At 49.1% G+C, this 26,682-nt stretch overlaps 8 protein-coding genes across 8 annotated transcripts; 3 read left to right on the top strand and 5 right to left on the bottom strand.

Annotated features, from left to right (window-relative positions):
* Positions 1-424: 424 nt before the first annotated feature.
* Positions 425-5,508, bottom strand: N7455_001785 (putative ubiquitin-specific protease UBP12; the record flags this gene model as incomplete). Its single annotated transcript, XM_065604160.1, has 5 exons — positions 425-1,059; positions 1,118-1,766; positions 1,819-3,179; positions 3,247-5,011; positions 5,500-5,508. 5 exons carry the CDS (start codon positions 5,506-5,508, stop codon positions 425-427), a joined length of 4,419 nt encoding a protein of 1,472 aa, XP_065462651.1.
* Positions 5,509-5,693: 185 nt separating this feature from the next.
* On the bottom strand, positions 5,694-7,703 carry N7455_001784 (putative C6 finger domain protein; the record flags this gene model as incomplete). The annotated part of the gene is made up of 1 exon (XM_040951775.2): positions 5,694-7,703. One exon carries the CDS (start codon positions 7,701-7,703, stop codon positions 5,694-5,696), a length of 2,010 nt encoding a protein of 669 aa, XP_040817726.2.
* A 664-nt stretch (positions 7,704-8,367) lies between these two features.
* N7455_001783 (uncharacterized protein) lies at positions 8,368-8,868 on the bottom strand (the record flags this gene model as incomplete). Its single annotated transcript, XM_040951546.2, has 1 exon — positions 8,368-8,868. The coding sequence occupies one exon, from the start codon at positions 8,866-8,868 to the stop codon at positions 8,368-8,370; it is 501 nt and encodes a 166-aa protein (XP_040818485.2).
* A 1,218-nt stretch (positions 8,869-10,086) lies between these two features.
* N7455_001782 (F-box/WD repeat-containing protein) lies at positions 10,087-12,108 on the bottom strand (the record flags this gene model as incomplete). The annotated part of the gene is made up of 1 exon (XM_040951422.2): positions 10,087-12,108. The coding sequence occupies one exon, from the start codon at positions 12,106-12,108 to the stop codon at positions 10,087-10,089; it is 2,022 nt and encodes a 673-aa protein (XP_040817518.1).
* Positions 12,109-13,381: 1,273 nt separating this feature from the next.
* On the top strand, positions 13,382-15,046 carry N7455_001781 (autophagy-related protein 17; the record flags this gene model as incomplete). Its single annotated transcript, XM_040951238.2, has 1 exon — positions 13,382-15,046. One exon carries the CDS (start codon positions 13,382-13,384, stop codon positions 15,044-15,046), a length of 1,665 nt encoding a protein of 554 aa, XP_040818118.2.
* Positions 15,047-15,872: 826 nt separating this feature from the next.
* N7455_001780 (serine/threonine-protein kinase RIO1) lies at positions 15,873-17,591 on the bottom strand (the record flags this gene model as incomplete). The annotated part of the gene is made up of 1 exon (XM_040951532.2): positions 15,873-17,591. The coding sequence occupies one exon, from the start codon at positions 17,589-17,591 to the stop codon at positions 15,873-15,875; it is 1,719 nt and encodes a 572-aa protein (XP_040817741.2).
* Positions 17,592-18,539: 948 nt separating this feature from the next.
* Positions 18,540-22,364, top strand: N7455_001779 (chromosome segregation protein SMC; the record flags this gene model as incomplete). Its single annotated transcript, XM_040951862.2, has 5 exons — positions 18,540-18,577; positions 18,640-18,799; positions 18,849-20,059; positions 20,114-22,011; positions 22,072-22,364. 5 exons carry the CDS (start codon positions 18,540-18,542, stop codon positions 22,362-22,364), a joined length of 3,600 nt encoding a protein of 1,199 aa, XP_040818505.2.
* Positions 22,365-23,487: 1,123 nt separating this feature from the next.
* N7455_001778 (uncharacterized protein) lies at positions 23,488-25,000 on the top strand (the record flags this gene model as incomplete). The annotated part of the gene is made up of 3 exons (XM_065604159.1): positions 23,488-23,927; positions 23,988-24,346; positions 24,405-25,000. 3 exons carry the CDS (start codon positions 23,488-23,490, stop codon positions 24,998-25,000), a joined length of 1,395 nt encoding a protein of 464 aa, XP_065462650.1.
* Positions 25,001-26,682: the final 1,682 nt, after the last annotated feature.

The raw sequence follows: 26,682 nt of genomic DNA, 5'->3' as shown, positions 1-26,682 counted from the left end.
AACGAGGTTACCTTGTATGGATACACATTGCTAGCAGCCGCTGTCGATGGAGATTGAGTGCAGAGTCAGAGTCCGGATATGTTTGGTGTGACTTGCTATGAAAGAGATGAGATCATTCGGTCTGTTTGTTATAGATATAAGATCTTGGTGAGGAAGCTAATAGTTCAGCGGCGAAGAAGTGATAAAGTGCAGTCTTACTTTCTCTAAGAGTTCGCTGGATCTTACATTGACCTGAGTTTGGCCTCGCTCACTTTGCATTGAGAATGTGATTGAAAATTAAAACAAGGAAAACATATTTTTATTTTGTATGGGCCACCTGCCCATTCCCCCCTCCTTCTATGTAGAAAAACACCCCCCATTCCCCCATCCACCTCCTCCCCGCCATTTTATTTTTGGTTTTTTTAATTTTTTTAATTCATAATATTCATGGGTCCGAGGACATCACAATGTCCTCGGACCCCACACGCAGCTCCACGACTGGGAGATCATCGGAGGAATCCTCCCCCTCACCCCCAGAAGTGAGACCAAACTGAAACTGAGGGTCGATGTCCATGCCATCTTCGGTGGCAGCGTTACCACCCGTAATCTGTGAGATGTCGTGAGCGGCGTCGAACGACCAAGAGGGTTCCGTGAGCTTGCTGAGGGGGTCGACCTGCGATCCCTCGTTCTCGTGCTCGAAGTCGATTTTCTTACCTTCGCTGCCGCCGTCTTCTGAGCCCGAAGTACTCTCCTCGGCAGAAGAGTACAGGTCATTGCCGAGGGAGTCTTGCCCCCGGCTCACTCGGGGTGCCACTCCTGCCCCGGCCAGGGCAGACGACCCCTTGTGGGGTGCGCCGCCAAGGACACGACCGCCGTCCCCTGAAGGTGATTGGGAACCACCGGGACTGCGGGAGGGGGAGGAACTGCCGGATACACTCGCCTCGCTGTTCCGGTAGCTCTCAACCAGCTCCCGCAGCTCCTGGTTGCCCAATGCACGATCGGAGCGACGGCGGTAGAACAGGAGGTAGGCACCCGGCGTGATGATTGACCGAATGTCTGTGACAGTCTTCGCAGAGGTATCTGTAACTCACGTTAGTAAGGCATCTTCCAATTAGCATATCAGGGAGGGGTATCGGACCGTTGCAATAGACCCAGGCACCAGACACAAAGTCCTTGATGTAGGCAGTGTAGTGGCCACCACCCATTCCACCCATGTGGTTGTCGACAGCAATCAAGTCGTACACCGCACTCTTTCCATCCATGGGGCCTTCCACTCGGCTGCTCAAATCCAGTCCCTCGAAGGGGAAGTCGATGAGAGTGCTGATCTTGTGTCCGTTCCTGCCGCGGAATTGGCTAAACCGCTTGAGCTGAACGACCATAATATCCGGGGTTCTCCACAGCTCGAACTTCTTGGTGGCCGAAACGTGGGTCTTGCACTGAGGACAAAACCAGCTGTCTGCCCGAGAAAGAATCTCCTCCTTGCTGAACTCGTCCAGGCATTGGTCGAGAGAGACAGTTGATAGCTTAGGCTTTTTCTGGCTTACCACCATGGTGTGATCAAACACATTCTTGATGTTCATGAAGGTAGGGCGACCTCGGAGCTCCTCAGGGTCGCGTGGCTTGCCGCTGAAAAGGGAATCAATGGCATTGGAAGTCCATTCAAGCAGGATGGCATCACCTTGGCGAACGAGCGCCGGTGCTGATTTTGGTGTCGAATCTGATTCATCTGTATCGACGTCATCATCGAGATTGTTATCTGCGGAGCTTTTGGATGAAACATCGGATCCCTGGCAAATATTAGCGGGCTGAATACGAACGTACAGGACGGAATGAACAAACCTTAGTAGAAGTGGCAGGAGATGGGACGCGAGAGGAAATGGAGGGGTAGGTTTTGAGTGTGGAAATATTGCGCCCATCAGGAAGAGTGCTAGGTGTGCTCATGACCGTTGCATCGAAGAGTGACAGCAAACTGGCAGGGATCTTGCCAGCAAGAGGATGCTGAGGGGTCTTGACAGATTCAGAGTCAGAGTCAGAGTCAGAATCCGACTCATCAGTGCCCTCGGCAGGCGTGGGCCCTTGCTCAGTTTGCATGGAAATGTCAACAATGCTGTCTTCGCCGTCAACAGAAGATGTCTTGATTCGGGAATCTGCCGATCGTGCATCATCCTCGTTGGTGACCACGGTGTCAGAGTCGTCAGCTGCATTGTCGTCGTGGCTGTTTTCTTCGACAGCAAAGATGTCTTGTGTAGTCATATTACTGGCCTGAGCCAGAAGCTTGCGGTAAATCGTCTCAAGATCCCGAGATTCTTCACTAGAAAGGCGTATGAAGGATGGGATTCCGAAAAGTTCAAGAGTGCCCTCTTTGTTCTTCCGCGGGACACGTTTGCGGTGGAAAACGGGTAGAAGGACTGCATCATCATCGGTAGCGTCAGAAGAATTAGTAGATGCTGGAAGAGGACCAAGATCGTAGAACACAATGGTGTCTTCTTGGGTAATGCGCAGACTGCCGAAAGTATCGTCATCGTCGCAAAATGTTTGCCAGAAGGAATTGTGCAATGTCTCCGCTGCGAAGATGCGTTCCCCGTCAATTCCCATCTTTTCGGCGACAAAGTCCTTCCAGGTCTTCAAAGTATCGTGTTCATCGAGCCGGACTTTCAGAGACACGGGTGGGCCATCGACAGGGTAAAAGATAATTGTTCGATTGATGAGCGTCGGACCCGTTGGGATGGGCACAGTGACCATTGTGAAAGGATCCATGATGATGCTGGTCTTTTCACAATTGTGGCAAATCAGTGTTGACTTGTACATTCCGGCAAACAGATCGGTGATAACGGAGGCGTTGCGGGCCTCATAGAGGTCCCAGCACTTCTTGCCGAAATCCTCAAGAGCCTTGCGATCGTGGATCATCTCATCAGTGGAATCAGGGATGACAGTGGATGGCTTGCTGCCAACGATGCGGCTTAGATCTTCCGACAGTGCATCAAGGAGGAACATCACAAATTCCTGACTATCATGTTGTTCGTAGCCAGCAAAATCTTCACGTTGCCGACCAGCGGCAGAACGGAACCTATAGGGATTAACAGATCTTGGCTGAGGGTCCGATTTGTAGAGCTCCTGCAGCAAGTTGGCCCATTGCTTGGCAATAGTGCCGCCGCATCCAAGGACGTTGCCAGGGTTCAGCTCTGGTTTGTACATTCCACCTGCAGATTAAGATTAGCATCGAAAGGCCTCATCCGCAGTATCCAACAGTAAGATGAGTATACTCACTGAGGAAGTAATAAGACAACTCCTCAATACTTCGCACACATTGCAACGCGGAGTTCATGTAACAGGTGTTGCCAAGGTTTTGTAATCCCACAATAAGCTGTCGACCCTTCCGACCTCGAGAGATGAGCCCCCTAATTGGATCGGGTCCCGGGGTAGGGGTGGTCCTGCCGCTGGGTGTGCTCTTCGGTGCGTCTTTAGCGGTAGATACTTTGACAACAGCATTTTTCTTCGGTTGATCTACAGGGATACCCAGACTCTTGAGAGTTTTAACAGAGGCTTCAGACACCCATTCTCCACCTTTGGAGCTGCCGACCTGTTCTTCAAGCACAACACAATTTGTCACGCTGAGACCAGCCATATCCAAGGTCATACGACCGTTGTAGTTTGCATTTTGGGTTTGATCCTTGACATTCTCAAGCAACACCCGGTGGCTTCCCTCTGGAAGTTCGAGGAAAGCATTCAAATCGAACAGGAGCTTGTCGTTGGGGTTCGAGATGAGAGCCAAGGGAGGAGCTGGCGATTGGCTGCGGGAGGCAGCTGGGGTTGCTGAAGCTGATGCAGTGGTGCTACGAGGCAGCTGGAGAATTTTCCAAACTCGAACCTTGGTCGACATGTCGATACCAGTCTGCTCTTTGGCATCCTTCAACCACTTTTGGTAATTCGTCTGGCGACTGGCCAGGATCTTGACAGACGGTTTGATGGTTTGTCTCAAGATGGTCGGGGTGGTCCCCGCGGCGGGGTTGGCCAATTTGAAAATGGTGAAAATCGGGGGATAAGTCTCATATTCGATCTTTTCGGTATCACCGGGTTGGCTGGTGTTGTGGGCGTAGCGGATGATCACAGGTGACTGGTCGGCGAGGCCGTACCACTTGAGGATCAGGTCCCAGCCATGTTGCGGAATTATGGCGAAATCAAGAGAGTCGTGCAAGCCAGGACGCATGGGGACAAACGTTTCACCGGTTTCGTCTTTGAAGCTGGGCGTGGCCGGGTCGGTGTCAAGCATTATGTTCAAATTATTGACGGGACCAACGTCACCTTCCAATGGTCCTTTGTCAGTGTGATCTGCATGAGCTGTAGTGCGTGCAAGCACCTTCTTCAGCCAAGCCATTGAAACAACAAAGCCCTTTCGTCCATCTTTCAACGGCGCTGTCATCAGCGCATTCACCTCAGCCACTTGTTCATCGATCGTAGGAATGTCATCTAATTTGGGCGATGCAGGTCTGGACTCCTCGCCAGACGAGGATGCTGACCCGGTCTTGTCATTGCTCGAAGTGGTGGGATCCGTGGGTTCATCGTTTGTGCTGTCGCATGTGCGGGGGATGATGTATGTGCGCGCGTTATTGCAGACAGTGCTCACGCCTCCTTCGGGGTCGGAGTCGGTGATCTCAGATGCCGGGCGCTTCTCGCCGGGAGAAGGGGATCGCCCATGGGTTGGAGGTGTACCCTCTTGAGTATCGGAGGGCATATCGGAATGGTCGCTGGAGAGGGAGAGTCCGGCGGTCGCGGTCGCGGGGGTGAGCGAGCGGCCAGGCGGGCTTCCAGACTGAAACTGCAGATGCGCAGGCACGTAGCGAGGCGGGGACAACGACGAACTCTGGCCGCGGGAAGAAGAGGAGGATGTGTGGCGAGAGTGTGGAGGTTCGGAGCGGCCGTGACGTCGAGCCCGAAGGCCTGGACTGGTGCGAGGCTCTGGGGAAACTTTTCGTCTCTTTGGTGAAGACGTCGTGGCGATGAGCTGCGCACCTCGTGTCGCAGCTCGGGGCAACTAGGGGAAAATAGAAGACGGGATCAAAGCAGCACCCTTACCTCCGTTTAGTTGGAAGTACAAGGGGATTTGGGGTTGTGAACGAATTTGGCAGAAAAGAAGGTGATTTTTTTTTTCCGGAGCGGAAACGAAACCCAGGGCTATCCACCGACGACCAGCGTGTTGTAGATGAAAGTTTAAAACAAATGATGAGATGAACAGAAAAAAAAAGTAAATGTAAGAGTACAAGTAAAAGATATGAAATGAAGATTTGAGAGATGTATGGGAGGAAGAGAAGAAACATAAATGGTTGGGGTTGTGAAGGTCTTATACTTGAAGGTATACTATTTAAGGTAGAGTAAGTAGTCCGCACAATGGGAGACTCGTGAATGGGATTGATTGTCAATAACACTATTATACACTATTATATATTTCTGATTCTGTTCCTATTGTGGTATTATTGATCTATTGTTAACATTAGAGCACAATCCCCTCACTGTCGCGCGTACACGACTCATCAGAGACCATCCAAACAACCATAGATTTGTTAGCACATTCGTTTGTTAGTATGTCCTTCAGAAACAAAATTGAAACTAAAGCCATTTTGCATTATGTCAACTTCACTTAGCTGCTGCTTGCTAGCTATGGTGAGATAGGTACAATAAAAAAAAGAAGAAGAAAAAAAAAAAAAAAAAAACAACCTTCAACGTTCCTCCATGTAGAGTTTGTACATGGTGTTGTTCTCTGCTCCCGAGAAGAGGTACTCCACATCAGCTCGGTGGGACACAGGGTTAGACTGGGTGCGCCCCCATTCAACGACAGCGTTGAGGTCACCTTTGAATTTCTTGGTGAGGTTGAGACAGCGCTCACAGAGCATCAGTCCACACCCACGACATTCTTCATCACAGTCCACCACCTCTGCGTAGGCATTCACTGGTTGAACCGCTTGGCAAGACCCGAATGCGGGCTCTCGACATAGACTGCACCATTCGTAAATGGGGCTTGGGAAAAAAGGACCAGCCTTTCCAGTCTTGGGATCAATCAGAGCGTCGGTTGCTTGGCGTAGAAGTGTTGAAGCATCGGTTCGTACTTCGCTTTTCGAGGACAAAGGCAAAGGTAGTAGATCGAGGGTATTGTGGGAACATTGTATGATTTTGCATCGGTCCCATGCACAGGAGGCACACATCCGGCTCCGTTCCTTTCCTTCGCCAGTATGACCATCCTGAAGTTCAACGATCGTGCCGTCGTCAAATACCCAGACCTCTGGGTTGCGAGGACCGAGACCATTGATCCCATATGCAAAGTTGTTGCACCAGTGGCAAGTGGGAGATCCGTCCTGCTCGTTTGCGAGAAACACCACGGGATGAGCAAGTTCAGTCCAGATTCGATGGGTGTTCGCCGGCTGCGAGGCAATGTTATTTGAGACAGTGGTGTGAGTGGGTGACTCAACGGAGTCAGAAATATAAATCGGGGAGTTCTGTCTTTTCGGGGTGTGCGGGGTGCCGTCGTCTGAATCAGGGATTACAATCACCTCGAGTGGCTTCGGTGCCTCAACGAAGGAGGGCTGTGTGTTGGTGAATGGAGGGGAGGGGAGGTCCCAAGAATTGTTCTTTGTGGGATTGATCTCTGGAGTCTGGATCTTTGGTTGGGTGGTCGAGGAATTGGGTTGTTGACTCGGCGTGGGTACCTCGAAGACCTCGACCTCTTGGGTGCCATGTGGTGAGTTGGGGCGTGCTGGAGGATCGATCTTTGGGGAACTGATTTGGGCACTCGGTTTGGATGTCTCAAGCACGTCGGGCTCTGGGGTTCCTTGGGGTGAGTTCGAGGTAGCTGGAGAATCAATCTTTGGAGAACTGCTCCGCTCGCTTGGTTCGCTTGTGGAAAAGAGTGCAAAGGGTGGGTATCTGGCTGGTCCAGCAACGCATTCGAACCCATGGTTTAGGCATTGGAGACAGAGTTGGGAATGGTCATAATCAGCGTAGCGATATGAACAAAGCTCTTTCCTCCGACCTTTGCAAGTCTCGCATGTTCGCTTCCATTTGGGTGGTGGGCTCACAACGCAAAAGACACCATCGACTTCACATGTTACGCAAGGATAGGCGAACGGATCGGAATCAGATGCAAGTGAGCATTCCAAGCCTAGTTCTTTGCAGGCATCGCATCCTCTCAGGGGAAGTTCGTTATCAGCAGGCAGGATATCCCCAGTCGGCTTTGTTGCCTCGACCTCGGCCTTGGTCGTGTTATCCTTTTGTAGTTGTTCTGAAAACGATTCCTCGTTGCGGCGTCGAAGGCTGTACCGTGAATTTGGTGTTTCTGTCTCGGGCTTGACGGTCCAGTATCTGTCCCAGCTGTCGGGCTCACTGTGGTGGGAGGGTGTCGAAATAAAGACATAATCTTCATCGTCCGTGTCTGGGCTCAGTCTAGAACGGAACATAGAAACCGGAGACTCACTTCTGGCCCTTTTGTCAGATCGAAGCTCTCGATCGCCCTCATACAAAAGAGATAGCTTGCGCTTGGTCGGTGTTTGCTTGCTGGCAAATGCGAAGTTGTCATCTTCGTCGCTGTCTTGCCAGTGCCCATCGACATCGGAACGCGCAGCGGCACGTTCTCTCATGTGATATGGGCCATCGAGATGCGGAAGTATCTCGAAGTTGCTCGCGGTTTGTTGAAAGAGCTGGTGAGCCTGCACAAGTCTCTGGGGAGAATATGCCATGGTGAATGGCCGAATATCTGCGAGCTGCAAGCTGCGAAGAAGCTGCGGTCATATTTGTTTAACAGGTGTCGAAATCGCAACAGCCTCAATGAGTTGATACTTACGGACTCTAGTCAGATTAAATCAAAAGAGGATTTTGTGGCATTAAAAGCCACACATTTGTTCTCCGGGGATGAAAAAGGACTGTCGCCCATGCACTGGAATTGACTTGCACGTAGCAACCTGTGATGCTTGGGGACGCGCGTAGAAGAAGTATGAAGATGGTTCCAAGGTTGAATGTTGAAGTGGTGATTGTACAAGCAATGCCGATATCAAAGCATTGAATGGCTGGAACTGTACACCAAGAAGCAAATCAGAAGTGAAGATAAGATGATCCCCGTTTAATTGTTAAGCGGTGGTCCATAGATATGAATATGAAGGAAAGGTAGGTCAATTAGGGTTGTAGATAATAGTACAATAGCAAGAACAATAGAATTGTATTCATGTCTCAAGGGGGAACTGCAGCAACAGGAGACAATAGCTTTGGACCACACAATAATGATACTACACTCAATAGCAACTTTCATCCATTCATATCAATACCCCGACCTCAAATTGTGCACAATCTCACCCTGGATCCATCATATCAATTGATCCAAGACAGGGTTCAATATAGCACTTGTATTCAAATATTTCTTGTCACGCCCATAGAGGGAGCGGAGGAGACGACACCGTTAGTGGACGTAGCGACACGGACCTTGGTGAAAAAGGTATTTCGTGCAGGATCCGTGAAGACATAAATCGGAGCGGTAACACTAGGAGACGGCGTGGCAGTAGACCGAAGGATCACGGAAGACTCGCTGGGCAGGGCCATTATCGAGGCACGTCGGTGCAAGGCATTCCCGGGGTCAAGCTTTACCAGTCTTTTCTTTTCGATGTGGTTCTTAGCTGCCAGATAGGAGCCGCCGAACCAACCCGTAACACCCATAACGACGACGAAGCTGAATATAACCAGAAGCCATCTCAGTCCTGTCGGGAGTCGCTTCCAATGAGCCCAACCTCCCCAACAGTGTTTATAACCGCTTCGGGGCTGTTTAATTACAGCAACTGACTGGGTCTTAGGTGTGGAGGGGAGATCAGAGCTGGACTTGGAAGAGCTAGATGCCGGGGTGTATTCAGCGTCCATATTTAGCTTTTCCGGGTGGCCTAAGGCGGTTTTTGTGTCAACGAGGTCTTGCTCTGCATGGTTAGGTTATGTGCTAACCGGCTAAAATGTCATCCATTTGATAAGACCACACTCGGTCAGGTCGCATATCGGATTGAGCGTCCGTCATAGTAACTATAGTTATCTTAGCTTGGAGGGAGGGAGTGGATTGAATTTTCTTTTGTAATAAGATATAGAGGGTAACAAGAGATGGAAATAGAGTAAAAGAATGTTGTAGGTGAGATGTATGCATGTTTAGTCCTCTATAGTACATAGTCAATTTTTCCGAATTGGGAATAGTAGCACCAGGTCCGGAGTTCTTCAGTCACGGATCATCAAATTGACCACAAGATAACCTACATTTGTCCATCCTTTTTCTTTTCTTTTCTTTTCTTTTCTTTTCTTTTTTCTTTTTCTCCGTGAGTAACTTTGGTGTTCTAAAAGAATAGTCGGCTGCATATGCGGCCTTGTCGCCTCTTTTTCGTAGTCATTTTAGTAGTCTTCGGTTTAGATATTGTCTCCCTTACTAATTCAAAAGTCCAAAATTTGTATGTGATCAATATTAGCTCGATGAAAGAAGAAATGGCGTCTAGAAGGTACCATGAGTTTTGGTTAGCATGGTGGAAGAAAACATACTATGTCGTAAATCATAAGTAAATAGAAAAAGGCCAGAAGTATGGGGCCGACAATTAATTTGAAACCGGGATAGGAATAGAAGCCAGGGTTGGAAGATTGTTAGTTAAACCTTGGAAGCAAGCAACTTTATACTTCCAAGGTTGATGCCAAAGTTGAATCCAGCTCCGTCTCTGTGGGGCCGTACAGTTGGCTTCCAAGGCCCGATACAGGAACTAGAAGGCCGTCATATGAGAAGATGTTCATTCAAATTCATCCTATGGAAACAGGCGAACATGTTATTAACACGAAAGCAGACATGAGCAGAAGAACATGTAGTAGAAACAAAAAGTAGCGCCTATGATGCAGTCAGTGGCCATATGTGAGGCTAAATCACCTTGTTTGAGCCACAGCCACTGTTCTCGAATGCGCCAGGGTATCCATCCATCCACCGGAGATGCAGTAATAGAAATAAACAGAGAAGATGGCAGCGCCGCAGTAATACGCCCCACCCTGTGATAATAGAAAAGATCCAATCAAAAAGGGTACTTTTGATAGACAAAGGGAAATAAAAAAATATGAGCCACTCTAGGCCCGGAAATCGTACATGCGAACTTGGTAGTCATCGCCGCCAGTGATGAAGCGGCTGTCGCTCAGGCCAATGCAGTTGACAGCTGCACTGTGACCTTCATAAGTATCCTGGCCAGTAGGAACGCGAGGATCCCAGATCTTGACCATGCGATCCATACCACCAGAGGCAATACGCAGGGTATCAGCAGAAAGAGCCCAAATACCTTCCAAATGTCCGAAGAAGGTACGAAGGCATCTTCCAGTGCTGGTTTCCCACAGTCTGATGGTTGTATCCACACCACTGGTGAGGATGTAGCGCGGGGGTTCGATGCGGCCTTGATCCTGGTCAAAAGAGGAGCCGAATGGTGAGTTCTGGAGAGACAGAGACTTGGCCTCGAGAAGAGGAGAAAGCGTGCTCATGATGTTATCACCATTTTGAGAAGATGTGCTGACGTGGTCGTTCTCGCAGTCGGCGAGGTGGTTCTCCAGTTCAATTTCTCGGGGCAAAGCAATTACTTGCTGAACAGCTCCGATGTGGTTGTGGAAGACTCGGATGCAAGTCTTGGTGTCCAGGTCCCAAAGGCGCGCAGCACCATCGTCGCAAGCGGTCAAAACTGTGCGCGAAACCGAGTCGATTTTGACGGCGTTGACTCCCTGTGGGTGGGGAAGAACGAAAGTAGACTTGTCCTTGAAATTCCAAATTTTGACAGTGCGATCGACAGACGCAGATGCAAGAAGGGTGGAATCAAAGTGGAGGGCGATGACCGCTTCGGCGTGGCCGTTGTACTTGGAGATACATTCGCCTGTGCGCCAGTTCCAGACTCTGATGCTGCGATCCAGACTGCCGGTGATCAATTTGGTGTCATCGAACTGGAGACATCGCACTCCAGCAACGTGGCCTTTGAGAGTTCTCAATTCTTCACCAGTATCTGTGTCCCAAATCTTAACTGTAGCATCATAGGACCCAGTCATCAAGATATTGTCCTCGAACTGCAGACACATGACACTGTCCCTGTGGCCCTTGAAGACTTTGACCGAGCAACGCTTGTGCTTCCAATTCATACCGACAACAAATCGATCCCGGTAAACCTCCTTCCACGGACGGTAACGAGTTTTGAAGTAACTCTCGTCCTCTTCAGGAGACTGTGGAGGCGATGCGCAATGGCGCTTTGCAAGGGCGGAGGCTTGATCATCAGATTCCAACTTGCGTTTGCCACTGGCTGCAGGTTCCACTGTCGAGCAAGATTCGACCATTGCGGCTTCAGTAGACCCAACGTCGGGCTTGTTGTTGCCCCAGTTGGTGGCGCGCAATTCAATCTCACGCTTGGCTTCGCGCAGACGCTTGCGATCCAGAAGAGGAAGACCCCAGCCACACTTATTACACTTTCGGCGGATATGCTGCTCGCACATCCGGTGCCACACCACATCATCATCGGCCAGGGCTCTCCAGCGGGGAGAAACTTGTGCAGCTCGGCACAAGGAGGCCGTATCGAGGTAACGGAGAATTTTGAAGGACAGCTCTGGAGGGAGGGCACCAAGGAAATCGATTCGGATGAGTTCGCGGACACTGGCAGAGATATAGGATAGTTGGGGGAAGCAGGACTGCGCCAGAATTCCCTGGAGCATGAGAGTTCGCTGTTTCGCTGGAGCAGCGGAGAACAATGACCACACATGGGCAATACCCTGCTGATCACTTTGAGGAAGTAAGTTCAGCTCGGACTGCAACTGGGTCATCGACTGCTCATCGGCTTGGCGTCTGCCACATTTTGAGTCTGGTTGGTGACGATAGCAGTAGCTGGCATTTACAAGGTTTTGCTCCGATCGATTTGAAACTTGCGAGCGGAAAGGCGCATATTGTCGTGGTTGATATTTTTCGAGGAACGGAGCCACATTTTGCCTCGCTAGTTCCTCCAGGGTTTGTGAGGTGCTGTCGGGGTCTCTGCGCTGCAGCGAGCGGTTAGAGTCGGCGTTCGCACTGACCCCCGAATTCGCGATAACCAGGCTTCGCTGTGTGGACGAGGGTTCTGGTGCATTGGCCATGGTGACTGATCCGATCTCGCGCGGTGCGAGGAGGGGACGGCCGCTCGGGCGAGTGACGGTCGCGCGTGATGTACCGAGATAAGAATTTGTCGACGTGCAAATATTCCTATTCTCCTGAGTTGAAATTGTTTATAGCAAGAAGCACAGAGGAAATATATCAATCAATGTTGCGACGATGAGTGTCTTTGAAAATTTCCCCCAAGGTCACAAAGAGTCGAGAGGGAGGGGAGTCAAGGGCTATCGATTGGGGCGATATGAGTACCCTGAGAGAACCTTGGAAGGATTGAGATAACAGTGTTATTGAGCTCGACGACTGAAATCAATTTGGACAATAAAGAGAAAGTAAAAAACGTTAAGTAAAAAAGGAAATGGGATCGACAGAGGCTTTTAAATCAGAGAATTCTTCAGGACCTGGGAAAATTGCACAATCTGAATGTGTCTTCGATATCGCCATCGATGAGTCCGGGGAATTGCGTGACAGCGGCAGAGCGGCAAATACGTGATCTGGGCGGTGAGGCTGCACGTGACTATGATCCGCATGGCGCCATCTCCACGCCATCGCACCTCAATCGATCACTTCCTACACATCCGACAGGCTGATTCGCTATTTCTGGGGTTTAACTGGGTTTAACTGGACTAAAACGGGGCATCTTATCTTCTGTATGATTTTTGAGACTAGTCCTGCAGCCATCTCACACCGACACTCACCCTTTGTGAGACCCACTGCCCCCAGCTTTGTTGGTTCCTACCATAAACCCTACTCCGGTCTATCTAAACCTTCTATGAACGGCTTGCCGTGTGTACAATTTACGTGGTACCCAGGGAATCAGCTCTCGACCGAGAACTACTGGTAAGAGGCTATTTTTTCACCCCTTTATTTGCAACTCATTTCTGGGCTGGAGCTCGTGCTTCACTTTCGGTCCACCGTGTAAAGCACAGCCCCAGCTCATCGTACCGAACTCCCCGAGGTCCTCATTACACCCAACTCCCTGGTATATGGGCTACAAAGTAGCAATTCCCCCTCTGGTCTTGTTTAAGTTTACAAGAATCTGATTTGGTAAATATAGGCCTATACTGAAGTGTCTCTGGGTTTTAGTGAAGTGAAAGTGGTGCAATCTAGCCCCCTTTCCTCGTAGCTGTGTCAATTTCACTCTCGCCTCTGAGAGGTCTATCTGTTCCTCAACCCTGGTCCTCAGCCCTGGTCCTATCTTATTCCGAATGCGCCATTGACAGGGTTAATTGATTCTCTCACAAGTTCTCACAAATCCTCACAATGGCGTCATTAAAGTCATCTTCATCGTCTATTCGTCCGCAGGCTGGACTGAACGAAGGGGACCAGCAGTCACTGCCCCAGGTTGACACTCTGATATCGTATCTGCTGGGTGCCAAACGTTCGCTCTCCTCCATTACTCACGTCTGGCGGGCCAATGAAATAGTCACTGCGTCACACTCGGCACTGGAGAAGAGTGTCGTCTTGTGCTCCCGGACAGGCTTCTTACGCCGAGGCCTTAATGGGCAACTCCGGCTTTTATACGATGTTCGTACCGAGGTCGAACAAATATCATACCGAGGTCGTGACGAGTTTTCAGTGGCACTAAAAAACCTAGATGCTGCTGATGCTCGGCTCAGAAGCACGTTAGATCTGCTCCGCGGAACTATCGTTCACGCCTCATTCAGACCTGGCGATGAAGAGCAGAAGTCTCTTCATGACTTTGTTGATGAGCGGGGTGTTGAAGAGCTACATGCCTCCTTAAAAGCATCTATCGACCGCACTAACACAGCGCGTGCCGAATTGGACACGTCCAATCGTGAATTTGATGACGAACTTCAAGCCACCAGGCAGTCGCTTCGTCACTACCATACAGCCACTAAGTTGGCGTCATCCCGACTATCAATCACATCTTCTTCCTCGTCTGCGTCCGATTCCGGCCTTCTCACTTTGTCGTCTATGCCGGGCCAGATCCAATCGCTGGAGGCCCATGCTCAAGAAATGGCCATTCTATTGGAAGCTCTGGTCAGACATTTTGATCTTTGTGTCACCGCCGTGAAGCACACAGATGGTGGAGGAGCAGTTGCACGATCCATCACAGGGGATATGCCAACTGGTGTCGATGGCAGCAATGACGGAATGCCGAACATCGGGGCAGAGATCAACGCCAATTTGAATGCACCTCTTGACCCAATGACTGACGCCGAGTATCAGGAGATGGTGGCTGTTTTGATCAAAGATGCACCTGAGGCGGATGATGTTGTCATGGAGATCCAGGATCGCATTAATGAGATGGAATCCATATTTGAACGAGTACAAGCTCAGCGAGATGCCCTGCTGTCCATCTCCAAGGCAACGATCGAAGTTCACAGCCACCTATCCTCTCTCGCCTCCTCTCGCTTACCCCGTTATATTTCCCAGGCACACAATTTCACACGCGTATGGCATGAAGAAAACGACCGCATTAACTCTGGCCTCGTTGAACTCTCTGATCTGCACTCCCTATACGACGGGTTCCTCAATGCTTACGACAGCCTGATGCTGGAAGTAGCACGTCGGCGTCACGTTCGCCAACGTGTAGAAAAGGTGCTCCGAGATACCCGGCACAAACTGGACCAGCTCCATGATGAAGATGCCGCTGCTCGTGATACTTTCCGTGTTGAACAGGGTGACTTTCTTCCCTCTGATATATGGCCTGGGGTTGGCTTAGCACCAATGGAGGTGCAGTTCTTGCGTCTCTCGGGCGGCCACCTGGATAATGAGCCTGAGGCGCAGAATGCAGGCGAGGAACCTAGTGTACATGAGTACACAGGAGGTGCCAAGGCGGGAGTACCGGATGGAAATTCCGAAGGAGAGCAAATCCCTGACCTCCCGAGAGACCTCATTGAGGAAGCTTATGCAAGGGTCAAGGCGCGGAACAAGGTCGTGGCCCAAATGCACACCGCTTGATTTCTCCAATGCTCCCTGCTCTCTACTCTCATCCGGTGCACATTCCCATTACCGTCCTTGGCCTCGATCTAGACTTCCCGCTACATGTGTAGCTAAGATGGAAATTGGATACTTGGCATCTTAGGATCGCTTCTAACTACTACATCGCGACTATGGTATCATTGTGACTTAAATGACGAAGACACAATAGGTCTGACCTTCCGTCATGCTCGTTCATTTATGTTCTCTGCTCGATGCTCATTTTCTAGATGCATACTCTTGCGCTTTTTCGCGGGATGTAAGCACTATTTGGTGACACTTGTGGGAATTTATAGCGAGAGGACGGATTGGGGTGACGTCCAAAGAGAGCTCTGATAAGTTTTTACCTTGATTTGATTTGATCGGTGGTATATTTACCCTATATACTATGAACAAAAAAAATAGTCGGCCGCATATGCGGCCTCGTGTCTTTTTTAGATGCCTTTTGCTAGATATCTCCCCGTTTGTTGGTGTTGTAGCTTTAATATAAACAGCGAAGATGACTCAAAATGTACGTTTCGATATATAAACTGTGCAGGTGACTTTTCTATATATAATGGGCAGAGACCAGTGATAATGTACTCTAAATGAGATTTTTAGGTTGAGTCTTGAGGAGCTTGCATGAAATATTTATTTATTTTTTCCCATTTCTATCAAGTATAGACCAAGGTATCAAATGCCCAATGCTCCATCCATATATATATGCATTTCATCATCAAATCATGCCAAGCGGTAGATTGACACAGAGTGCAAACATTCGCAACTCGTGCACATGCAAAGAAAGATAAGGTCAGAAAGCTACGAGAGCTTATTTCTTCTTTCTCGAAGACCCAGAAACAAGCTTCTTTTTCATGTGCTTCGGCATCTTGTTCGCCCGCTGCTCACGCTTCTCCTCCTTCACCTTTGCCTTGTGGTCGCGCTTGGAGTCTTTGTCTTCGAAACGCTTGCCTCGTGGTGGCTTCGGCGCGAACGGGTCTATTTCTTCTTCGTCGGAGTCGGACCCTGAGACGGAGACACCGCCGCTTGCATCAGACTCAGCATCTTCCTCGACGGCATCAGTGGCAGTGGCCTTCTTCTTGCCGCCGGCCAAGAGGTCTCCGTAAACCAGATCAGCACCTTGGCCATCGCGAATACGTTCGGCGTCACGCTCGACATCATACACCTGCTCTAGGGTCTGGGGAATATATTGTTGACGGAAGACAGCGGTATCGACATCCTCAGCCTCCTGCTGCTCATCGTCACCCTCTTCACGGGCAACGAGGAGCTTTTCGATGGCACTAGTCATCTCTTCATTGCCAGCGGTCACATCAACGGGTCCATCTGGGGCGATGATGAACTGGAATACAGTCCGCTCGGGAAGAGTGAGAATGTTCTTTCGGCGGAAGAAGTCGCTGACGTTCTTGATATCCATGCGCAGGAATTCCAGACTGCGCGGGTGGTCGTGCTCCACACTTTGACTGACATCAATGATGTACAGGCGTTCCTTATGGTACAGAATGTTGTACTCGCTCAGATCAGCGTGCACCAAACGGCAGGTCTGGTACATAACGCGCATATAGCCCAACAATTCGATATACAATGAGCGCCAACGAGTCTCAGGTTCAGGGATATTGAAGTCCACATCCTTGAGGCGGGGTGCACCCAGACCCTTTGAGCTACCAATGAATCCCATAACAAGGACGTGGAGACGAAGGAAGATAGGCTCGGGGCAGGGAATGCCGGCGGCATAGATTCTTCGCAGGTTTCGCATTTCCTTTTCGGCCCAAAGTTTGACCATGGCGCGGTTGTTGCTCTTGTTGTATCCTTGACGGAAACGGAACTCTCCAGTCACGTACTTATCACGATCCTTGAATACCAAAATACTTGTCTTGTAGACCTTGATCGCACGGTGTAGTGGGGCAGCATCCTCATCTTCCTGCGAGATGGACATGGCATGGTAGACATTCGCTTCCTTTCCGGTGGACAAACATCCGTGGATTTCTGAGACGAGACCTCGGTTGATCATCTGCAGCAGAAGCATGCGCGTACGGGGATCCAACACTTGTTCTGATGTGGCTCGGTCTGCCTTATCTCCACCCTTGTCGGTGCGGCCCGAAATGCCGGCCTGCTGGTCGTCCAGCTTGATCTTTGCGGCATGGCGAGTGAGAGACTTGACCTGGTCATCGACGGACGCAGAGGTGTTGACGGTGGGCTTCTGGGTGTTCGTTTTGGGGTATGTCCATCTCGGCACATTGGAGTCGCTAGCGAGGTCGTTGATTCTGCGTTGGCGGTTGTATGCTTTGGTAAGATCGGAGTTATCAGAAGAAAGAATATCTTCACGATCCAATTCCTCGTCGAAAATGTCGTCGTAGTACTCGTCATTCTCATCCTCCCCCTCCCCCTCCTGCTCATCGAGCAGATCTTGCCCCGCCTCGGCGGAGTCTGCAGTATCAGGGTTCACGTAGCCTTCGTTGGGCACGTAGGTATGCGACGGCGCGAGGCCATCGGCAATGCCAGCTGCCTGGGCAGTATTCTCATTTGAAGCCATTCTGGATCTTCAAAATTGAGAATGTAAAAATTTGAATTCGTCCGTCGGGTCCCCAAGGTTTTTTTTTTTCTGTGGCTCAGATCAGGGTCACCGCCCGGCAAAACCCCGCGTACGGGCGACTAACTGTGCCACCTGCACACAACTCTCTCATTGGATATTACCTGGCCGTTTTTCTCACCGCCTCTCCAAAGCCAATTTCAATTGGTACACTGATTTGCGACTTCCAACTCTTTTATTTTTATTTTATATACAACATAATGTAAGAAATATTCAGTCGCTTATACGACCTTGTCATACGTGTTTAATGGTCTTTTAGATAAATATGAAGCGGTTGGAAGCATATTAGTACTTTATATAAGAAACCTTTCTATATAGATAACTAGGAATATCAATCAATTGCATCCATGTATATATCAATCACCTAAGAAGGGTACCTGGATAGACATGGCGGCAGCTTAGAGTATATATACAGGACACTAATTTAACATTATAAACTATGTAGGTTTTTTACTGACTTGGCTCTTATACTATGCTTTCGTGGGGTTTAAAACACAAAGAATGAACTGGTTTAAGACCATAGAATTACTATAAAATATACATTTATCAATTAAATGCATTCAGAGTTTACATATCTTAACTATGGTAGAAAGCGAGGATGAAAATTACTGCCCGCAATATTATCCAATGAGAGAGTTGTGTCCAGGTGGTATGTCTAGTCGCCCGTACCCCGCGCCCAACGAGACGCGCTAATTTCGTTCCTCGCGTAGTCAATCTCCAAGGCTTTGTAACACAATCACGATACCCCTCGGCGTTTGTCTGTTCATTGCTAAAGAGATCTGCTGGCTGAGATCCTTGTGGCGCATTCTATCCTCACTTTTTACTTTTGCGCCAGGCGCGTTAGGCCGAGGGTGCTCTGATTGATCCTCGCGTCGCGCGTTTCTTCTCAAGATGTATGTCAAGCAGATCATTATCCAAGGCTTCAAGAGGTATTTCCCACTCCATACCCTAAGACTTTATGAACCTTTTATTGACTCCGCACGGCATCCAGCTACAAAGATCAAACGGTCATCGAGCCATTCTCCCCCAAACACAACGTCATTGTCGGCCGCAATGGTTCCGGGAAGAGTAACTTCTTCGCGGCCATTCGATTCGTCCTCAGCGATGCCTACACTCATCTCGGCAGGGAGGAGCGCCAAGCTCTTTTGCATGTATGTTATCTTGGTATCGCTTAAATCTACATAGGTTGACCCCAAGCAGGAAGGTTCCGGTTCGGCTGTGATGTCCGCCTATGTCGAGATTATCTTCGACAACTCCGACGATCGATTCCCCACCGGCAAGCCCGAGGTTGTCCTACGTCGTACTATTGGTATCAAGAAGGACGAATACACTCTCGACCGCAAGAATGCCACCAAGAACGATGTCATGAACCTGCTTGAGTCGGCTGGCTTCTCCCGCTCGAACCCTTACTACATTGTCCCCCAAGGCCGAGTGACTGCGTTGACCAACATGAAAGACTCTGAGCGCCTGGTTCTGCTTAAGGAGGTCGCCGGTACTCAAGTCTACGAAGCTCGTCGTTCGGAGTCTTTGAAAATCATGAATGAGACCAACAGCAAGCGCACCAAAATTGATGAACTCCTCGACTACATTAACGAACGTCTTGCCGAACTCGAAGAAGAAAAGGACGAGCTTCGGAGCTACCAGGAGAAAGACAAGGAGCGCCGCTGTCTAGAGTATACCATTTACTCCCTCGAACAACAGGAGATCGGTAAGGTTCTCAACGAGATCGAAGAGCGCCGACAGAACGGCGTTGAGGATGCCGACAACAATCGTGACCAATTCATTGAAGGCGAGAAGGCCATGGCTCAGATCGATGCCGAGATCGCTGAGTGTCGGCAGCAGATTGAGTTCCTGAAGGTTGACAAGGCTCAACTGGAGGACGAACGACGTGAAGCATCTAAGACTCTGGCTCAGAATGAACTGCAGGCCAAGTCTCTTTCTGACAATCAGGCTGCCGCACAAGCACTGAAATCACGCTACGACTCCGACCTCAACTCTGTTCAGACCGCTATCAGTGAGCGTGAAGCCGAACATCGGGAAATTCTCCCTCGGTTCAATGCCTTGAAGGATCAGGAAGACACGGTCAAATCACAGTTGACAGATGCGGAGACATCGCGTCAGCGTTTGTATGCGAAGCAGGGCCGAAACTCGCGATTCAAGAACAAATCTGAGCGTGACAAGTGGCTTAATATGGAAGTCCGCGAGAGCCATAATTCTATTAAAACTGTCCAGGGTGTTATCTCTCAGACACAAGAAGATATCCAAGACCTAGAAGGCGAGATTGCCGCTTTAGAGCCGGAAACTGAACGCTTGCGGCAGCAAATCGATGGACGCGGCGACACAATGCATAATGTGGACCAACAAGTCCAAGATGCTAAGGATGAAAGAGACCGTCTCATGGACCAAAGAAAGTAAGTTCCCTCGAATCACTAATTGGCTAGAGCCAGATATTAATGTTTCCGCAGAGAACTCTGGAGAGAAGAGGCAAAGCTTGACTCTGTGCTTTCGAATGCATCCCAGGAGGTGGACCGTGCTGAGCGTAATCTCTCGCAAATGATGGATAACAACACTAGTCGCGGAACCGCCGCAGTGCGCCGAATCAAGCGCCAGCATAACCTCGAAGGGGTCTACGGTACTCTTGCCGAGCTTTTCGATGTCAATGATAGATATCGCACCGCTGTCGAAGTTACTGCCGGCCAGAGTTTATTCCACTATATTGTTGACACAGATGAAACTGCTACAACCGTTCTTGAGATCCTACAAAAGGAAAAGGCTGGTCGTGTGACGTTTATGCCTTTGAACAGACTTCGCTCTAGGCCGATGAACATGCCTCGTGCTAGCGACACAATACCCATGATCGACAAGTTGCAGTACGACCCGGCATATGAGAGAGCCTTCCAGCACGTGTTCGGCAAGACTATCATTTGCCCCAACCTGCAGGTTGCGTCACAGTACGCACGAAGCCATGGTGTCAATGCCATCACTCCAGAGGGTGATCGATCAGACAAGCGTGGTGCCCTGACTGGTGGATACCACGACTCCCGCCAGTCGCGACTGGACGCTGTCAAGAGTCTAGCCAAGTGGCGAGATGAGTATGAGACCAAGAGAAATCGCGGTACCGAAATCCGGAAAGAGTTAGAAACACTTGACCAGATGATCACCAAGGCTGTTGGTGAACTGCAAAAGCTCGAGCAACAGAGACATCAGGTCCAGAACAGCAGTGGACCTCTACGACACGAGTTGAGGGCCAAGCGTGATCTTCTTCAAAACAAGAACGATACTCTTGATGCCAAGCGACGCGCTCTTCGAAATGTTGAATCTAACCTTGCCGCACTGAACGATCAAGTGAATGCGTTCCAGACTGAACTAGCGTCGCCTTTCCAGAAAGCTCTCACCAGTGAAGAGGAAACTAGACTAGAGACTTTGAGCAGCACAGTCCAAGATCTGCGCCGTCAGTACCAAGAGCTCTCCGGTCAGCGTAGCGAGCTCGAGGCACGCAAGTCGGTGCTGGAAGTTGAGCTTCGAGAGAACCTCAACCCTCGCCTTGACCAACTACTCAACAGAGACATTGACATCGCTGACGAGGAAGTTCAGGGTAACCTGAAAGAGACACAGCGTGAAGTGAAGCGCATTGGCCAGGCGTTGGAGAAGCTCAATACGCGACTAAAGGAGGTTGACACCTCAATTGAGGAAGGCAATACTCGTGTGATGGATCTGCAACAGCGTAATGCAGAGACCAGACGGGAAATTGAGGACCTCGCTCGATCCATCGAGAAGCACCAGCGCCGTATGGAGAAGAGCATGCAAAAGAAGGCAGCACTCACTAAGCAGGGTGCCGAGTGTGCTGCTAACATTCGTTCCCTCGGTGTTCTTCCGGATGAAGCTTTCACCAAGTACCAAAACACCGACTCCAACACCGTTGTCAAGAAGCTCCACAAGACCAACGAGGCCCTTAAGAAATATTCCCATGTCAACAAGAAGGCGTTTGAACAGTATAACAGTTTCACCAAGCAGCGTGAGACTCTTACTACACGTCGTTCCGAGCTGGATGCGTCCCAAAAGTCCATCGATGATCTCATTTCTGTTCTTGATCAACGCAAGGATGAGGCTATTGAACGGACCTTCAAGCAGGTCTCACGTGAATTCCACAACGTGTTCGAGAAGCTCGTCCCCGCCGGTCGTGGTCGTCTTATCATTCAAAGGAAGACAGACCGTGCCACACGACTCGATGACGATGTTGACTCAGATGACGAGGAAGCTCGGCAGAGCGTCGAAAACTATGTCGGTGTCGGCATCAGTGTGAGCTTCAATAGCAAGCACGATGATCAGCAACGTATTCAGCAGCTGAGTGGTGGACAGAAGAGTAAGCATTTCCAGTCCGAATCTGTATTTTGTTTTGCAGTTGCTAACTAACTTGCCATAGGTCTTTGCGCTCTCGCACTTGTTTTCGCCATCCAGGCTTGCGACCCTGCACCATTCTACCTATTCGACGAGATTGACGCCAACCTGGATGCCCAGTACCGCACAGCCGTTGCACAGATGCTCAAGTCTATCTCGGATTCGACTAACGGACAGTTCATCTGCACTACCTTCCGACCTGAAATGCTGCACGTGGCGGAGAAGTGCTATGGTGTAAGTTTCAGGCAAAAGGCCAGTACTATTGATGTTGTCTCGCGCGAGGAGGCTCTGAAGTTCGTGGAGGAGCAGAAGACATGATCGTCGCATTTCCCAGGTGTGCTCTTTGTATATTGTAATCAACATTTGCTTCGATGGACTAGCTGGCTGGCGTATTCTGATACCGAACTCTTTTTATTACACCACAACGCTAATTGACGGTAAATCGGCTGCCGTAAATGGCTACCTTGGACGCCGGTTTAAGCTCCCTTTTTACCAAAATCTTAGTCATCATAACATCACGTGTGCATAATGTACTTTTGATCACTGAGCACTCAGGGCTGCTCAGTGATCTGCTCACCCTTCACTCAGTATGCTCAGGGCTGCTCAGTGATCTGCTCACCCTTCGCTCAGTATGCTCAGGGCAATTGATCAGTGATGACGTGATGCTCAGTATCCTTCAGTCCGTTTGTAGCCGCTCCAGACAAAGATGATAAATCGTCTGTCTTGCGGAGCCATCAAGACCGGTTCTCAATATTTAAATGGTCGCCCCCCCTCCCCATCATCTCGTAGCCTTTCTACAGTCCAACTCACCAGCAACAGTCTTTTCTACATTGTATCTCTCCAACCTTCCTTCTGGGCAACTGTCATTATCGCCATACCAACCAGCTTCTTTCCCATTCAGTTTCCTGAAGCCTGCCACTATTCTCTGGCATCTGCTAGGCTTATTGCTACCTGAAGCCATGACTGTTTCAGACTCTTACGCTTCCCGCATGAAGGCAAAGATAGTACCTAGCCCGGAGTATTATGTTCAGCGCCGCCGACAACTAGAGAAGAGCATAATTCAAAAGCGACATGCTGTATCCACGAAGAACAACATTGAATACATCAAGAGAAGATGGATTAAGTAGGCGTCTTTTCTTATCATATCCCGGAATATCGCGCTGATCAAAGCCCAGGCATTGTGACTTTCTAGGGAAAAAGGAGTACTTGAAGTCTCTCCACGCAGCAAGGAAAGAGGATGTGATGATATTTCTTGAGTGGATACTGCACAACTCTAAAATAAAAAAGTTCAGCAGCCTGCACGAGAACTGGCGGTTATGGTGCCAGCTCTATCGCAAAGCGGTGGGGCGTAGCCTCCACGCGAAAAGCTGCCAGGATATCAATGATGTGGGTTTTTCTTGCTCTCTGCTCTTTTTATTTTCTGACAGAAGGGTGATAGTACATGAACAAAGACCTAGTTGAACGTTTCAATCTGGATAGGTCTGTTGAGGAAAAGCCCGTCATGAACGTCGATGATTTGTACATTGTGCTTCATTACCACTGGACGAAAGATACTACGCCATATCCGGACGGCCGGCAAATCATCCAGCTCGCTTTCGTCTTACTCGTGTCGGCTTATACTGCAAGCCGACCGGGGGCATTGGTGTATGTTGAAAAGAACGAGCAGACTAATGTCCAGCGCTTCTTTGGAAGTGTGAGTGAGGTTGACGCTACTGAAACCGATAAAATGGATGAATGGGATCTCAGAGACGAGGATCTAAAAACACTTTGCTACGGCCAGATAAGCCTGATACTTCTACCGAATCCTGGTGGTATCCGTGATCATCTCGTGATGGAAGTTGATTTAAAACATACCAAGGGCCATGATAAAAGACCAAAAAAGTGAGTGAAGATCCATTAGGTACCCTGCCTTTCCTATGCGAGGCTGATCGCATGGTGAAGGAAAATATTCTTAATGTCTGAAGTGAAACAGCCATTCTTTGACATTGCCATGCTTGTGGTCGCTATGGCCTTCCTCGATGGAGCGTTCGAGAGCAAAATTCGCTCGATCGAGGACATTTTTGCCTCCCGGGTAGAATCGCCGCGCCACTCCTTGCAGTTGAGGTTTGTGAAAGAAAAGCTCAATTTGCCTATCTGCCGTCAGCCAATATCGACCCATTGTGGTATCAGCACCCATGAGATCAAACCCCTCAAATACCACACGTATCTATATTATCTTGAAAGGTTGAGTCTCGCAGTGGGCATGCCCCGTGCTATGAAACCTTACGATCTCCGGCGTGGCACCGGTGAGGCTGTTGAAAGTAAGTTCCCATACAACATAAATTGTACTTCCAAAGCTGACGCAGGCACTCTGTTCAGAAACTGCACCTCTTCCTTTGCTCCAACAGGTGATGGGCCATGTATATGCTAGCACCTTTCAGACATATATGAATCAGCGTGTCCAGTCCCATGTTCAAGCCGCATTTCTTGGGATACCTTCGGAGGACGCATTGATGAACATTCTGAGTCACCAAAGCCGCTATATCGACCCTCGAGCTCCTTCTCATTACGACGATTTGCCTGCCACTACGCGAGCTTCACTTTCAACTCACCCTGAGATAGTTGGCCTGCAAGAAATGCGCGATTCTCTTGCCAAAGAAGCCAAAGAGATGTATGGATCTATGAAGAACGCGGCTGGCACCAAAATTGGAGAGCTCAAAGCCAAGACGGAAGCTGCATTGCGATGTGCCAAGGCAAAATTGAAGAAAGACACATTTGAAGGAGCTCGTGGTGAATTCTTTTCCACGATCGATACTCTTGAGATCAACAGACAGCTCGATCCCTCGCTTTTGGATATTGACAAGCAGGCTTATGCGCCCGAGAAGATCGTTCATCGTTTGGATGAGCGTCGTCAGGTAGCGGAATTGATGCAAATATCCATGCAAGATCTTTCAGAGAAAAATGATATGGCATAGCGAGTCACTCTGGTCAATGCTCTGATTGAGCTTGGCCGTGTTCGGAAAGTACCACCCGAAAGATTTAACCCTGAGAGACAAACCGAATATGCCATCGGCAGCAACATAGTTTCGCTACCAAAAGAACTGCCTTCGGCGGAAACAGAGTCCTCTTCATCACCAGAACCCCGAGGCTGTCCCATCTCGCTCACTAATCGACATTGCCTTTTCTGCATTTTTGAACCGCAGTACCAGTGCTACTTTGCCTTATCCCGAAAAGCTCGAGAATATTTCGAAAAGCATCTTCGGAAATACAAGCCAACTGAGCTCATAACCTGTCCTGACAGATATTGCCAGCTTGTGTTGAGTGGACATAAAGCGCTCAAACGCCATGCGGAAGATGTCCACTATGTTCGCTACTTTATAGAAGCCCAACGTATTTAGGCGGGTTTCTAGGTTTTCTCGGGATCGAAGAAAAAAAAGCCTTCGAGTATGCTTTACTGGGAAATGGCGCTATAGCATAATTGCTTTATATACCTTTTCTGTTCTATTCACAATGTACATCCGATAATTTCTCTATAAACCAGGGCGTAGAAGATGATCAAGTGGCAGTATAATGCATGGGGTTTAGCACCTTTTTTCAGATTCTACCCAATTGAAACGCCCGCGGAGTAAAGATATTCTAGGTTGTCCTTTTCTTGCTCTCTAGTCGACTATCTCCCCCTCTAACAAGCCCAAACCCTTCGATCAGAAAAGTCATGACATGAACTAGGGGTCTACAGTATGCCCAGAATTCCTTAGAGATGATACCAATTAAAAGGAGAAATGACACTGTATGCAATTGCACTTGGATATTTGTGGAAACCCCAATACAGCAAACCGAATATAACTTACGATACATTTTATAGATCGATACAATTTTGCATCGCCACAGCCACGATTACGTAAGAGCAAAGAAACTAACCGCAGAAGTAAGGTAATGTACACATTGGGCTCAATACCGTATCATACGACGTTTCAAGAGGCTTCGTGTAGCCAGGCATTTAGAATTCAGCACGTTAGACCGCTTTTCTTGGTTTGTGGGCATAATACCAATCCTCCAAGAAAACCGCAGAACAAACGACTTTTGACTAGCTGATCTCAACACTCAACAAGACTGATTTGAAATATCACCTGCTTTTGGTATCTACGAAAATCTAACATACACGCCTTAGTTGATTTGAAAGATCCCGTTGTTTAAAGTAAAGTGATGATGGGAGGTTTGAGCGTGCAAAAGATGTAATTGATATAGGTCAAGAACGCAACAGTCACAGGCTTGTCTTAAAAGCTGCGATTTAATCATGGCCATTACAGCGATTAGTGTCGCTATTCCAACCATCTTATTCATTCACATACCGTGCCATCTAACTAACATAGTTAGTTAAATTTTGACCGGCTTTATAAACGTTTTGCATAGCCTTAACGTCAGGAATCGGCCTAAGCTTCCACATGATTTCAAAATATACACAAAATCCCGATGACACACAGCTCTCTAAGAAGGGTGCCTCGTATAGTGTCAGAGTATACCATGGCTCCTGGTCTTCGTAAAAATACCACCACCAATTCACTTTGTGTCAAAAACTCGTGGAAGGGTAAACAGGGGGTGCATAAACATGGATTTTCAACATCCCCCAGAATAGCTGAGCTGATGGATTTCCTCTAAT

Source organism: Penicillium solitum (assembly GCF_028829755.1).
Source record: "Penicillium solitum strain IBT 25940 chromosome Unknown utg000001l_segment0_segment0, whole genome shotgun sequence".
NCBI lineage: Eukaryota > Fungi > Ascomycota > Eurotiomycetes > Eurotiales > Aspergillaceae > Penicillium > Penicillium solitum.
This window is presented reverse-complemented; position numbering and strand designations above follow the sequence as displayed.